At 44.1% G+C, this 16006-nt stretch overlaps 1 protein-coding gene across 1 annotated transcript; it reads left to right on the top strand.

Annotated features, from left to right (window-relative positions):
* The first annotated feature begins 55 nt into the window (after positions 1-55).
* On the top strand, positions 56-15408 carry cpap (centrosome assembly and centriole elongation protein). Its single transcript, XM_071923727.2, has 20 exons — positions 56-151; positions 690-1097; positions 2007-2133; positions 2358-2582; positions 3130-3274; positions 3443-3548; positions 3869-4630; positions 5260-5472; positions 5527-6154; positions 6731-6863; positions 7692-7857; positions 8901-9032; positions 9733-9870; positions 10284-10380; positions 10794-10921; positions 11542-11631; positions 12323-12463; positions 13365-13449; positions 14070-14190; positions 14481-15408. Exons 2-20 carry the CDS (start codon positions 714-716, stop codon positions 14671-14673), a joined length of 4014 nt encoding a protein of 1337 aa, XP_071779828.2. The 5' UTR covers positions 56-151; positions 690-713; the 3' UTR covers positions 14674-15408.
* The last annotated feature ends 598 nt before the right edge of the window (positions 15409-16006 follow it).

Raw genomic sequence — 16006 nt, 5'->3', positions numbered from 1 at the left:
CATAATGCAACAGCTAGTTTGTAGTCGTTTTCTCATCTCGCGGGCTTTGTTTTGATATGGCGGCAGGCTTCGAAACGCCTATCTGTCGTCTATCTTTAAAGTTTAAAACTATATTTAACTCGAGTAAATAAATTCGTCGTCTCTATCACAGGTAACTGCTGCATTTCGATATTGTTTATTGTTAGTGTGTCTTTCTCTAACTCACTATACCGGTTAACGTAATGTAAAAACTTTTGTTACACTACTAATTTAGCCTACTGTTTACAGTCCAACCAGGCAGGCAACCTCAAAGGAGCCAAGCCTTTTAAAATAAGTTGCTCCAATATTAATAAGAACGTTTTCAAGATCATTTAAATTGCGAGATAACCTACATGGCATGTATGTTGTAGTTCAGTCACAGGGTCAGCCGTGTCATTTTCATGAACAGCTAACGTTATAATTTAGTTAGCAAGGCTATAATTTAGTTTGCTGTTGCTAACAACAACAAACACTCCTTTAAACCGACACGTCACCTATGCCATTGTGTGATGTAGCTAATTAACTAACGTTACATCCGTGTAAACCAGCTACTAAAGATAGTTTTCCTAAATGTGGACATCGTCTGTAAATGCTTCGAAAGTGTATTAGCTAATGGTGTCTGCCTCTTAACCTGTCACTATAATCTGTCGTCCTAATCCTGGATTAGACAGAGAGCCTGTCGGAGACAACGGGCCATGTCATCCCCAGCCGGGCTGCAGTACTCCCAGGCTGACTTCCTCGCCCGGTGGATGCCGAGCAGCTCCAGAGCCGGGGTGATCCTCAACCCCTCCCCGGACTTGGCTGGGTCTCTGCGGCACATGTCGGCTCTTGGCTCCCCGCCCCGGGATCCGGACGACTCCTTCACCTCCGACTTCGCCCCCCTGCCCGCCTCCACCAACAGCAGCTGCCTCAGTGTGCATGGCCTGTCTGGGCCGCCTGGAGGAGAGAGGAGTATGTCTGACAGGCCGGTGAACGGTCTGTACTCTGCTCCTCCGACTAATTCAGCTGGAGAACTGGACTCTTTAGAGGAGGTGGCAAGCACATCCCAGGATGCTCCCCTGATGATGAAGCTGGAACAGGTAAGGACAGGTGATCTTCACCTTTTTCAGCCTGGGACCCATTGTTTTGCTTTTCAAAATCAAGTGTCACCCCTCCGTTTTAGTGCTTTTATCATGTAGAACATACCAGAAACAGGCACACAACATATTCATCTTTTTTTGTCCCTAGTGTAACAAACTAAGGAGGGTTATGGGCGGCAAGAAGAGTCTAGTAGTTGTAGCAGTGAATACCTTATTTTGGGATACTCGAATACAGCTTTACAGGCTATTTAAAACATACTAAGGCTCTTATGACAAACCTACCAGAAACAGGCCTGCGACACAATACGCTTTTTTGTCCCTAGTTTATGAGCTGCAAGTAGAGTGCCATAATTAAAACAACGACACGGATGCTGTGATGTGAGAAGACTGGGGCTGAATCAGTGAATACTTTTCTGATACTCAAGTGCAACTTTACTGAATGCGATTTATTTTCTCAGGCATTTTGTTGGGATTTCAGGGCCGATTACATCACTGCTTCCTGTTCTCCTAATACCCTCCCACTCCCACGCACTCTCTCCCCCTCTCCCTGCTATTAGTTTCTTCCCCACAGGTTATTTATGGCGGGGCATGGCAGGACTCAAGTACTGGAAAGAAGTGTTTGCATGCAAGGCAATTAGCACTTTTAATATGTTACTTTATCAGGTTGTGCAGTGTATTTGTGGTGGGCCTGTCTGACATAGTGGTGCGCAGAAACCAGTCAATTTGCATTATGGGAAACATTGGGGTGGATTCGGTGGCAGGATAGAGGTTCAACTCTCTGAAGCCCCTACCTGCTCACTCACTGTAAGACACTCTGGATAAGAGTTGGCTAAATGTAAAGTAAATCGTAATATAGAATGAAATGTAAGACTTGTGTGTGTGTGTGTGTGTGTGTGTGTGTGTGTTTAGTTGAGGCAGTGGCAGCAGCACATGCAGGAGCAGCTAAAAGCCCATCAGCTGGAGGAGCTCCTTCACCTCCAGGAGGAGCAGCAGAGGCTGCTGGGAATGATGAACGGGTCCCAGCACTGCGGAGGAGGTGAGAAGGCAAAGTAAACCCTGTGTGATTTCAAATTTGATCGTTTGATTTGGTTCACTGGTGATCTGAAAATGTGTGGTTTGGATGGGAATCTATGAGCGGAGGTAAGCATTTGCCCTGCTAGTATGTTTTTCTTTTTTTCTGTTTTGTTCCCACTTACCCCAGCTTCTTCGTGTATACATCTCTATCCATAAACACTGAGCAGAACGTGATGCATCTTACAGGTTACACAGAGGGATCAGGGCTGTCAGGGGCAGAGTGGGGGGAGGACACACTCCAGGGGGCCTCTCCTCACCGAGAGAGCCTACACAGCCCCACCACAAACAGCCATGGAGTCCCTCAGGGCTCCGCCTGCGGCCCCCGACAAGAGCCCAGGTCCCCACAGGCTGGGAGGCGGGGGCAGATACAGAGAGGTCAAGACCAGGAGGAGGTGGGAGACCAGACAGAGGGTGAGACAGCTGCTTCTTCTTCTTCTCCTTGTATTTGCAATTAGAGAACAGAACAAGCACAACTCTTCTATTAATTTTATTTCATTGTTTTTTTGTTTTTTTTTATTGATGTTTTTGCGTAAATCTTACAATATAGTGCAGTCCTTACATGGTATAAACCATCACCATCATACAGATTTACATTACTTTTCTTAAAGAAAAATGACATAAAAACAAACCAAAACAAAACAAAACATTCATGCCACAAGTAAAAATAAAAAATAAAAAAATACCACGTGACCAGATCCTATACATCACAGTAACCACTTACATTATAAGAAGGATAAAGCCTTATCTAGATCTTGGTCCTTTCAGTTGTCATCAAAAAGTGACCCCACACCTTGGTAAAAATATCCTCTCTCCCAGCAACTGTATAAGTCACCCTTTCATATGATACAATTTTATTTCATTGTTGATGTGTTTGTTTGTTCAATTGTGGGATGCACCACAGCCACCAGCCCCAAACAAAAAATAAAAATGAAGCTGTAAGTCTTTTTCCTTCCTGCAGACACGTGGAGCTCCAGAGAAGACGAGCAGGAGCAGAGCGTTGATGCCAGCCGCTATCAGGAGCTTGACACCACATTAGGACCGCATAATGGTTTCGCTACGACTGAAGACCACAGTAGAGACGAAGATAAAGTCTCACTGGACAGGTAAATACATTCACTATGATAATTACAGTATAGATTGATAGAATACATTGAAGATTAAAGATACAGCATGTATATGTGTTTATGTACACTTGTGTATGGGTGTGTTGTGTCAAACTTGTCCGTATGCGTGTGTTTGCTCTGTGTGTGTGTGTGTGTGTGTGTCTCCAGGCCCATCAAGCCTGGTATCAGCGGTCACAAGCAGACGTTTGAGGAGCTGCTGGAGGAGCAGCTGAGGCTGGAGGAGCAGAGGGTGAAGGCCGCCCAGCAGCAGAAGGTCAGAGGTCACACTGAGGGTTTCATCACAACACATTACACATTTTGGAAGAAAAATGATGCCACCTGAAGATCACCAACCTGTTGAATCATGATGAGTATATAGCTTGAGAATCGCTATCCCTTAATATCTCTGTAGTTTGCTTAACCAATCCAGTATGAGATCACTGTAACTAGTATGCACATACATACAGGCAAGCTCACTGTCTTTCACATGCACACACACTCACACATACGGATAGGCAAAGTTTTATTAAAATTACTTGTATTAATGGTGATTTTGTTATTCAGAATCTATTTTGTGTCACTTCACCCCAACAGAACCAAGATGGAGATGCAGGGTTGAGAGCCCCTCCCAAGAGGGCCTTTTTGAAGAGAGGCGAGGGCCTTTCTAGATTCACCAACAATCGCAAAGCCTCTTTACCGATGAAGGAGGTGAAGAAGGATCCCAAACCACAACCCCAGGCCCGGGTCATGACCCGCAGCAACTCGGAGCCTGCGGCCTTCCAGAAAGGCAGCGTGAACAGCAGCCAACGGCTTCCCGTCCAGCGCAAAACCGCCATACTCAACAAGGAAAACCGCCTGAGAGACCGCTGTTCACCGCCTCAGGACATCAGAGCCGACGGCAAGGCAGCGCGGGCAAAGGTCCTGGGTAGCCACCAAAGACAGAACACAGGAGTAGAGTCTGCTCAAACTGTACAAACCAAACGGCATCAGGAGCAGAGCAGCAGGAAGGCGGGTCAGTCAGCTCAGACCGAGAGGAAAGCCGGGCCTCGCGCCGCTCCGCCGAACGCCGTAACCAAACAGGTGGGCGTGTCGGCGGTGCCGGGCAAGGCTGAGAACGACGCCGCCAGAGAGAAAAGAAGACTGAATTCAGCGGAAGGAAGAACGGGGTCAGAAGAGGTAGAGGAAGGAGGAAGAGGAGAAGTTCCGGAGTATTCCTTCGAGTCGTCGTTCCAGGAGAAGCTGCAGCGCTGGGACGGCGACCGGCAGATGGAGAACATGGAGCTGGGAGAGTTCGAGCTGCTGGAGCAGGCGGCCGAGGAGCTTTCCTTCTCCTCCACCTCCTCCTTCGTCGTGAAGGTCATTTACTCTATTTACTCCACTAGCTTTCTTTCTTTATTTTTCTGTGCCTGATTGTATAAAATATCTTGAATGTGTTGTTTAAGCGTTACATTTTCTGTACCGTGGTGGCTTGTTGAAGAGGGTTGCATAAAGCTGGTCAAATGGTTAACTTAGCCCAGGGTTTTACAGTACACACAGACAAGAAAGCGCGACAAAGGTCCAGGGCCGGATTCAAAACCAGGATGTCGTGTTTATGTGGTGTGCCCCTGAGCCACCAGGCCCCCCTTCCCCCTTTTTTACGGTAATTTCAGACATCACAGCAACTGAGTCCCTAGTTACCACAGCAACCACTCACTATGCAGTTCTTACAATTGTAAACCACATTTTGCAACAAAAAAGTATGTTCCCTTATGCAAGATGAGGATTGCAAAAAATAGGTTTTATGCAACTTTGACCAGGATAAGGTACTTTTTAAAGGTTTAATAATTGATGCATCCAGGCACTGCTTTCTAATTTCTAATGTCTTGATCACATCCTTGATTGTGTGAGTTTTGTTTTTCCCTTCTTATTTTATTTGACCTGTTGACTGTGAAGCCAGCGGTTGCTCGTATGATGTTTAAAGTCTGCGCTCTGCTCTCGACTCGCAGGTTCTTCAGATGGACCAGCAGCACCGGCAGCTCCAGGCCGCCAAGGGGCTCCACGAGCGCCGGCTCTCCTCCACCCCCATCAAGTCCCCCAAACCGTCGCCTCCCGCTGCACTTCACAGGTGCAACAGCAGTGGCAGAAGTGGAAGTAGCAGTAGCAGCAGCGGCGGCGGTGTGACGTGTAAAAGCAACTCTTCGGACTCTGAAGCACTGGTGGCGAAGGCGAGGGACGAGACGCTTAAGGACGCAGTTAGCGATGAAGACGATGAGGACGAGGAGGAGGAAGAGGAGGACGGGAGCGAAGGGAAGGACGAGACCTCGGACGTTTCATCCTGCTGCGGCTCTGAATTCGGAGACCAGGAAGCGGTGGTCGAACCGCCTATGTTTCCCGGCGCCCTGTGCTTCCCCGCGGCGTCGAACCCGCCGTACGACAAGCGGTCTTACCAGGACCAGGACAGCTGCAGGGAGACGGGTTCAGATGTGACGGGACGGGACGGCGAGGAGAGCGACGGCGTCCTCAGCGACCCCGACGACTCCACCCTGATGGAGGACAGAGACCACCAGCAGGGCAGACTGGTGTTTGATGACGACGACACGTGGAACGACCTGGAGGACGCTGCCGGCGGCCCGCCCAATGACAGCGGAGGAGCCAGCCCGGTTTCCAAGGCGACAGGATTCTCTCCGCCGGAAAGGGCTTTGATGAGGAAGGTGGCGGTGAGCAAAGGCGTGGAGCTGGATAAGGGCGTGGCTGTAAGTTTGGCCAATCAGGAGCCGGATTCCCCTCTTCCCGCCTCCCAGCTCATGGCGAGGTTGTTCCCCTCGCTGAAGCCGAAGGCCCAGAATGCACCTCTTCCTCCTGCTGCTGCTCCTGAGCCCAGAAAGGCAGAAGAGGCACCAGGTGAGACGAACAACACTTGCAGCCCTTTAAAGACCCGGGAAGCGTCACGGAGAGCGTGATTTGCTTCCGTGTGTTGACGCATCTCCGAATGAAACAGAAAGTTAGGGCGGGAAGCGTCAGTGGGAGGGGCTTATTTGAATATTAATGAGGTATGGAGGAAGCGGGTGCATCAACGTCAAATTGGCTCAGATCAAACATGGACATCAGTCTGCACTTAGTTGTGGAGGATTTTGTTTTTTTGTTTTTGATCGTAGGGTTAGAGGCTTTTTGAGTCCTGGAGCCATATTTATACTTTTTTTTTTTTCTATCATTTATTTGGCATTTTTGTATTTATTAGACAGTTTTAAAGTTGAGAGAGACAGGAAAGACTAGGACAGAGAGCGTCTTAAAACTTGAAAGGATTACACTAAAGAATACAGATCTGGGCTGACTGATCAGGTCAAAAAACACAAGCAAACTTTAGACATTATGAAGAGATAAAACTGGTCACAGATCAGCACTGCTCATCTGTCTCGAGCGTGCTCAGTAGGTATGATTTTCACTTTTCTCTGTGTGTGTGTGTGTGTGTGTGTCCAGGCCAGCAGGTCCAGTCCAGACAGCTGAGGGAGAGACTGGTAGAGCTGGAGATTGAGATCGAGCGCTTCAAGAAGGAGAACGCTGCTCTGGCCAAACTGAGACAGGAGAACGAGAAGAACCAGGAGAACCTCAGGTAGAATAAAATCATTTGAACCGGCTCTTTATCTTTCTAGACAGCAATAGGTCTTCCATCCTCTTCCTTCTAACGTGTTCATTATGGTGATGGTAGGCTGGTTTTGTGAATAATACTCAGCCAGTTTGTTAAGGTGATGGAAAAACAAGATCAGAATCATGCGGTCCAGTTCGATGTGGTTCTGGCATCTGTTGGCTCAAGAGAAACAAGTCAGTTCGCTGTCCTGAAGGTCGTATTGTACTGTAAATTAAGAGTTTGGTTCCAAAATAAGATGTGCAATATTTGGAAAAAGTGGTAAAACATTAACTCTTACATGATTGATGGCACAAAACTAAAACCTAATTGTCGTTTTTTAAAGAGCAGGAGATAACCAAACTATATTTAGCGTTTAAGTTTATTAAGTACTCACATGGCAGCTGACAAGTCATGTGAAATACGTGAGCATCCCAATAATATCTAGTTTAAAAGCTAAGATAAAAAAGAAAAAATATTAAATAGTCACATAATAGATTATCAAAACATTCTGGGGGATAAAAAGACGTTTCAGCACATAGGCAGGTAAAGAAAACTGCACCAAACTATGTACTAATTATATATTTAAAAAAAAAAGGAATGGTAAGAGAGTAGGGTACAGGAAAAAGATTAAGAGACACACAAGAAAGTGATTTTTAGTTTTCTTTGTCTTTTTCATTTTTGGGGGGATATGCAGCTTTGATTAAGTTCTAAAGATGACTACAGGATTGCTTCTCGCCTGTATTTTTGGTGTGTGTGTGTGTGTGTGTGTGTGTGTGTGTGGTCCTGATCTCATCCCGGGATGTTCTGCTGCAGGAGGGAGTGTGTGGAGTTTGAGCAGGTGAAGGCGGAGCAGCTGTTCAGGTTTGAGGAGTACAAGAAGGAGGAGAGCAGGAAGCTGCAGAAGGAGCGCAAGGTGTTCGAGAAGCACGCCTCGGCCGCCAGAGCCATGCCGGACAAGAAGGAACGAGAGGAGATCCAGGTGAGACACACACACACACACACACACACACACAACTAGTCCTATACCAGCATCGTGTCATAGTTAAAGGGGAAAAGGGGAATGTCACCCATGTTAAGAATTCACAGTATTCCTGTGCCCCAAGACAGGAATATTATTATAAATATAAAATAATGTGCCGAATGTTTTAGTTCCAACTAGACTGAGTTTGTCAAGTTTGGCCGCTAAGCAGCCGGCTCTCTCTCTCTCTCTCTCTCTCCAATGTAGAGTAAGGCTCGCTCGACCAAAGGCCAGAGGGAACACCCAGCAGCTCTCTGAACTGTTTCAGATGTTTAAAGCTCCATTTTATTACAGTTACTGAATGTTAGGAATGCTCAAAATCTTGGTGGATGATGAACATAGAGTGACACTAAAGAAGATAATTAACACGGTTAGAGCTGTAACGATTAATCGATTAGTTGTCAACTATTAAATTAATCGCCAACTATTTTGATAATCGATTAATCGGTTTGAGTAATTAAAAAAAAAAAAAAAGTCAAAATTCTCTGATTCCAGCTTCTTAAATGTGAATATTTTCTGGTTTCTTTACTCCTCTATGACAGTAAACTGAATATCTTTGGGTTGTGGACAAAACAAGACATTTGAGGACGTCGTCTTGGGCTTTGGGAAACACTGATCGACATTTTTCACCATTTTCTGACATTTTACAGACCAAACAACTAATCGATTAATCGAGAAAATAATCGACAGATTAATCGACAATGAAAATAATTGTTAGTTGCAGCCCTAAACACGAGTGACCGTCCCCTTTAAGGGTCGACAAAGTCATTCATTGTCTGTGGAGCAGAGCCACGTTTTACATCACAGTGACGTCTCAAATTACAGAGTCAGTTCTCCAGTTTCTAGCTTTAGGAAAGAGTGATGCATGTTCACACGTATTCACTGAACTGAACTGTCCTGGGGCAGAGGAAGAACACGTGAATTTCTAAAATGGGTGGCATTCCCCTTTAATCCCTCCTCCTCTTCATCTTCCCCCTCCTCCTCTTCCTCCTGCCCCTCCTCAGGCTCTGAAGCAGCAGCTGGGCTCCCTGCAGGAGGAGTTGAGGAGGAGAGAGACTCGCTGGTCCTCCACCCACAGCCGCCTGCGGCAGCAGATCGACTCCCTCAGCCAGGAGAACACCAGCCTGCGGGACGAGGTGCGCTCCTGAACTTTGACCCCTTAAAAATCACAGTGACACCGTGTCACCTGAGAAGATTCACATGAAACCGTTAAATATTAGGGCTGCACAATTATGGCTAAAGTGTTGATCTTCTACTGTAATCATGATTATTTATCATGATTTATTATTGGAGGAAGTTATTTTACTCCACCTGTTGCATTCACAGCAACATGTTTCCATATCGCAGATTTGCCAATGTTCTACATTCACTCATTCTTTTTTTTCTGGGTTGTTCTGTGTTTCTATTCCCCCCCATGTGCTCTATTCTTATTTCTATTCTGTTTTTCTTTGCTGTATCCTATCACTATTGACAGCTGCATCGTACAATTTCCCCATGGGGACCATTAAAGTTTCATCTTAATTCTCTGAACTAAAATGATATATGTACAATTGTACATAATTAATTGTGCAGCCCTATTTTTGCTTTTTGTAGTTAAGTTTTTATTCCACTACTGCTTTTTTCTTACGTTTAACTTCACTTTTCTTATGTTTAACCCTTATTTTCTTCAAACTATTTCGATTGAATTGCTGTTTTATACTTTTTCAAACTGTTTTTGGCCTTCTCCTCCTTTTTAATTTTGATAATCTTTTACTTTTCTGCCTTCTTACTCATCATGACTATTCTCAGCCTCTTCTCAATTTGTGTTTTAATATGTCATTTCCTTTTAATCTTCAGGTTCGCACACTGGAAACACTCCGCCTCAGCTCCTGGAAGAAAAACCATGCAGACGCAGAGAAAGACAAAGAGAAGAAGGAAGGGCCCAAAATGTTTGACAGCAGCGGGCCGTCTGCCACCAAAGGGGTTAAATTTGCTGTAAGTCAGTTCTGTGCAATGGACTTGAATCTGTTCTCTGAAATATCTGTCTGTCTTGGCTTAGGATAGCATGTCTCTGTTATTCAGCATTCCTGTAAATTTTCCATTTAAGTATTCCATACTTTCTTCCAAAGTTTCTTGGCTGGATTTGCAGATGTTAAATCAGGGTGTTCAACATGATGTGTACTGAACAATAATCTTCATGTGTAAAGTGACAGTGAGTTTACAGGCATGTAAATTGCATCATCATGTGTGTATCAGGACAACAGAATGACTATTTTTATCATAGTGTACTTTTCTTTGGCAATTCCCAAACTCTTCCTCTTGGTTGTTTCTTGATATCTTTTTGCCACATTTTCTGTCATGTTTGTATCAGTCTGACATCTCCAGTCTGTCTGTCTGTGTGTTTTCAGTCTCCTCTGGACTCCAGCAGCAGCAGCAGTCCTCCACAGAGCTGCACAGCTGCAGCCACCAGAGGGAGCCAGAGGGACAACAGCCTGGCTGCTGCAGGTACAGTGAACCTGCGAACCAACAAAACCTTCACAGACATGATGGGGCCGGTTGTTGGGCAGCTTTGGGACGTTTAAAGCAGCGAATAGTAAACCTTTTTGTCTTGGGATGCAAATTGAGGAGAGATGTTGATGCAGGGTGCAAAAAGTGAGGTAAAGTAATATTCTTCCCAAAATCAAGACTGAAATATTGATTTATAATTGTGACAATATCTGGCAAAATAATACAACTTTATTTATATAGCACTAGAAAGCAGAGTTTACAAAATGCTTTACAAAAAAGCTAAAAAAAAAAAAAGATCAGTATTGCAATTTGAGCCTTAGTTGTTCAGCTCCACTAGTCTTCACCAAACCCAAGATCACACTCCTGGTTTCCTGTCAGGCAGCTGAGCGTCTCCTGTTGCTTCCCAGCAGGGATGAAGAGCAGCCTGAGGAAGCCGGCAGGTCCGGGCTCCTCCTCCTCCTCCTCCTCGAGCGCCAGGCGAGCGTCAGCGCCCGGCAGCAGCCAGGAGCACACACACCACACACACCACACTCCACCGGTAAGAACCACAGTCACATGAAACTACACTGATCCCTGTTGGGGGGAGGGGGGGGGGGGGGGGGGGCGGTTTCTGCAGCAGCAAACTGTAATAAGATACAGTAGAGAAACTGAATAAGAATAGATCAAATGGGGTTTATTAATAGAACAAGTAAAATGATATGAATGAAAAGCATGAAAATAGACTGTATGAAGTACAGCATGTATACAGGGTGTGTAAAATAACAGCAGAACATACTGAGACAAAGGAAAAAAATAATGAAAAACACATACAATATGAAAATATACAAAAACATGTAATATATGCAATATGAAAATTGCAAAAACAGATACAAACAACGATATATGCAGTATATAACATGAAAAATTATATCATCATATCAGAATCCCTGTTTGCCAAGTACAATAAATGTACAGTACTTTCAGTGTAAAGGAACAATGTGAAACCTACAGACAGCAGCCTGTCTGTCACATATCACTTCACAGATATATACATTCAACTTGCTTTAGCTATATGAGATGCATGGCATACAGTGTGGCTGCACACACACAGCTCTGACATGTTTGAGAGTATAGTGTGGGATCCATGTCGACTCATTTATTGTTTATATATTTTTCCAGAAAAGAGCTTCTTTCCAAAGTGATCCAGAGTTCAGTGAAGCCAAAGAGCCAGAGTCGAACCAAGAGGTGATCACTCATCCTGATGGGAAGGTGAGGAGGAAACATACGGAGATGTTTTCGTAGCAAAACATTCAACTATCTTATGATAAATCCTAAAAGCTCGGTGGGAACCATCAGGTAGAATTTATCATTACAACATTCTGAGATTTCTGTGTTGAAATCTGCAAAACAGGATGAACTCTTTGGATCCTGTTTCAGCTGATTTTTCTTCACCAGCAGCCTGTTGGAGTGTAAGTCAGGATGTAAAGTCGACACTGAATTTTTTATTTTGAAACGAGTTGCACCATGGAGACTCAAGGTACAACTTAACTAGTAGAGCGTAAAGGGAAAACTAACTAAAATATTGTCTCAGACAGCGACGTTTTCAAACTCTGTGGCCAATAACGTTCGAGCCAAATCAATTCCTCCTGCTCCAATGGCAACCCAAATTAAATTAGCTAGGTTTATGCTCTTTTTTCTACTAGCGAATATTATCACCAAACATCAACAAATAGGTATATACAAAGTTTGAGAATTTATTTATAGTTTGTCTCCCAGTACCCACTACAACCACAGACCTAAATCTATTTATACAACTAAATCTACCTAACAGACAACAATACTGACATCAAGTGGACTTGGACCAGATGTCAGTTGGTGTTGAAGACGAAGAAGACGTTTCACAGTGGGATTGTTTTAACTTACATGAGACCCGATGGCGACTCGGTTTCTGTTCCTCCAGACGGAGAAGGTCCTGGCGGGCGGCGGCCGCCTCGTCGTCTTCCCCAACGGGACGAGGAAGGAGCTTTCAGCAGACGGACTGACGGCTAAAGTCACTTTCTTCAACGGAGACACCAAGCAGGTCATGGCCGACCAGAGAGTGGTGAGACGGTTTTTGGAATATTAATTTACCCAGGGAAGATTTGCTGAGCACGTTTGTTATTTGACAGCATCACATTTACACAGCTGTACCACCGCAGTCTTCTCCTGGATATTCAGCAGCTCTTTTTTAAATGCCTTGCTCAAAGGCTCAGAGCTGTTCTGGTTCTCCCAAGCAGATTTTCTTGGCTGAGATTTGAACACAAGCTCGTTTCTCTATCCATCAGGCTGCTGCCCGCAGAAAATCATTAGCTGTCATTAAATAAAAAAAAGAGAAAAGAGTTTAGTCACAAAATGAAATCTTTTCCATTTGGGGAAAAAAGTTCAATCTGCTCTTCAAAGTGATTGATGGCACAAAATTAAAACTAATTATGGTACTTTGTAAAGGAAAGCAAGTCCTTGGTTGACAAGATAACACTTATTTAGACAAGATTTTCTATATTTTAAGGAGGTTGAATGACCTCCTTAAAATGAAAAAAAAAAAAGAAAAGATTTTTTTCCCAGATTGAATTTTTTGCATTTTGGAAATAAACTCTTAATGTTTTTCCTTTTTTCACTGGAACAGTAGGGAAGGTAGGAAACGCTCTGGCAAAGACAAAAAACAAGATCCTGGCTGTGATGTTAATGTGCTGCAGGCACAAAAAGAGGATTCTCTCATCTTTTTGTTGGAGGATTATGGACACCTGACAGTCTTGCCCTCCTTCAAGCATCTCTGATATTCAGTGAAAAGGGAATTCAGCTGAAATTCACTTTTAAACTGTAGGAAAATGTCGACTTCTGTGGAATAACAAGCTAAAAGTCACTTTTGATATAATTTGCCATTAAGATTTTCTTCTGTAGAGATATGTCAGTCTGTATCTGTGTCATTTGAACTCTGTCCTCACGGCTCTGCTCCTGTCCTCCAGATCTACTACTATGCGGACGCCCAGACGACACACACCACCTACCCAGACGGCATGGAGGTGCTGCACTTCCCCAACAACCAGACTGGTGAGACTGGTGACCATTAACTTCACCACACACACACTTCTGGTTTGTACTGTACTCTGCCTGGGAAATGAACCACCAGCCACATGCTGGTACATTTGGGCTGCGGCTGCTAAGTTTCTACTGGCAGCTAACTGCTGTTTGGAGGTTCTTCTCTATTCTAAAAATCGAAATAAATTCAAAAACACTGAAAAGTGACTAAATTTGGACAGTAAGTTTTGACTCTACGACTTACTTTGGAGATCCTGTACTAACAGTCTAGCTGGCTGGTAAATTTAGGTAACCAGCTATTGTTTGAATGTTCTTTTCTATTCTAAAAATCAAATTAAATGGTCAAACAGTGAAAACAGACGATGCATTTTGGAGATGATGAATCACTGTGGCTGGTAGACAAAAAAGTAAATTCCCGTGGATGTGTGTGCTAGCTGGTGAACATTTCCATAAAGATAGCGCTGAAAATGAAGTTAAACAAAAAAAAATAGTGAAAGTAGCCAATGAATTTTGGACAAAAAAGTCAATTTCCTGCCCCGGACTGTTTTGTATACCAGTACTTCACATACTGCCAGCAGTGATTTGCAGCAGCATTTGAAACATTTTACCGTCTTCTTCCATTTCATTTCCAGAAAAGCATTTCCCGGACGGCCGTAAGGAGATCACGTTCCCGGACCAGACGGTGAAGAACCTGTTCCCCGACGGCCGAGAGGAGAGCGTGCTGACAGACGGGACCATCATACAGGTCAACCTGTAAGTCTGACACTCCACAGATCATACAGGTCAACCTGTAAGTCTGAAACTCCACAGATTCAGCTTCTCTCATCGTTTCTGCATTTAGAGTACAACCATCTTTGGTTTGGTCCGTGTCCAAACCTGACAGTAAAATTTAATTTGGGTAAACGGATCGAGTGTACAGTGTCTGAGTTAGTGGGGATGGGACAGTCTTCTGTTGTAGCCCCAGTTTATGATCTGGGCTGATAAAATCACCTAGTGCAGCTTCACTGAACGCTAACTGAGGCCGGATGTGTGTTTCCTCTCAGCGACGGCAGCAAGGAGATCCAGTTCAACACGGGCCAGAAGGAGATCCACACCGCCGACTACAAGAGGAGGGAGTATCCGGACGGGACGGTGAAGACGGTCTACACCGACGGCAGACAGGAGACCCGCTACCCCACCGGACGGCTCCGCGTCAAAGACAAAGACGGAAACGTTATCGCGGACAACCGCCTGTAGAGTCTGAATCGTTCGGTCCTAACACAGTTCAAACACACCAAACCAGGAACATCTGGAAAAAAATCCTAGGTGTTTTTGTGATAGTCCCAGGACTCCCTACTCACTACCTCACCTGCTGCCCAAACCAGAGGCGACGCAAACACAGCGAGCTTCTGAAACTGGATTTTAAATCTAATTTATATTTTTGATTTATTTATTTTTGTTAATGTTTGAGTTTTGGTCCTAAATTGGATATACCATTTAAATCAAGTAACACCAATTCTGTCTTAAAGCCCCCCCCCAGCTGTTTTTAACAGCATTGCAAACCAAATCCTAATGTTTTAGTGATGCAAAAAATGAAACTTTTTCTTTGGTTCCATCAGTAAAACTGAAATGATCTTCACGCACAAAGATGTTTTTTAATGATCAGTTAAGACTCAGCCTGTGGATCCAGCTGCTGTCTCTCACAGCCCATCAGCCCCCATTCACATCTGGTTGGCAAGGATATTTTAACACTAACAGGTTGAAAAATCGAGTTGAATATTTCCTCTATCACTTGCAATGGAGTAAACAGTTGATAGTTATGAGATGCTTTTGTGAAACCATGAAGTGTCGCCTGTGCAGCACTGCTTCAGGTTGTATGTGGTGTGTGTGTGTGTGAGTTTGTTGTATGTTTGTGTGTGTGGATTTTCTTGTTTGTTGTGTAGTGATTTTAATTTGTACAAATGTTTAATACATATTTATTTTCTTAGCTGACTGACTGTATATTTTTTGTAAAATAAATTTTATCTCTTTTTATTGATTTGGATATGAAATAATTCTTCCTGTAATTGTTCTGCTGTTTGAGTCGGTCAGGCTTGTTTCAGTGTGATTCAGCAGCAGAGCTCCTCCTGCTGGTCGTTTTATTGACATGAAAAATGGATTTATTCTATCTTTGAGTTGCTCATGAGGTGAAGCCTGTTTGATAGGGATGAGCTAACTTAGGAAAGAAAACTGAATTAGTGGTAGTTATGAAAAAGGAAACGCTGCAAGAGGGTTAAAGAACAGTGGAAGGCTTTAATCTGCACCCTTCATACAGACAAACCGCTTTGAGATTTACAAAAAGAGTAGAAACTAAAGTGCTCACAGCAATAGACAAACTTAAAACCAAACAGGAATAGTGTTTTTTGTTCAAAATAAAAGACTGCAAATTTTCTGCAGTGTCACAAACTGAAAACAGCAGTGAAGCAGCACGACCTGACGTGAAGTCAACACGGTCGATCTGGCTACGCTACACAAAACTCTCGATTTTCAAAACCAGATATGGAAATGATGTGAATTAAACATAATGTGGACGCAATCCAGCCAGAGAGAT

This window comes from Centroberyx gerrardi, chromosome 10 (assembly GCF_048128805.1).
Source record: "Centroberyx gerrardi isolate f3 chromosome 10, fCenGer3.hap1.cur.20231027, whole genome shotgun sequence".
NCBI classification, from domain to species: Eukaryota; Metazoa; Chordata; class Actinopteri; order Beryciformes; family Berycidae; genus Centroberyx; species Centroberyx gerrardi.
This window is presented reverse-complemented; position numbering and strand designations above follow the sequence as displayed.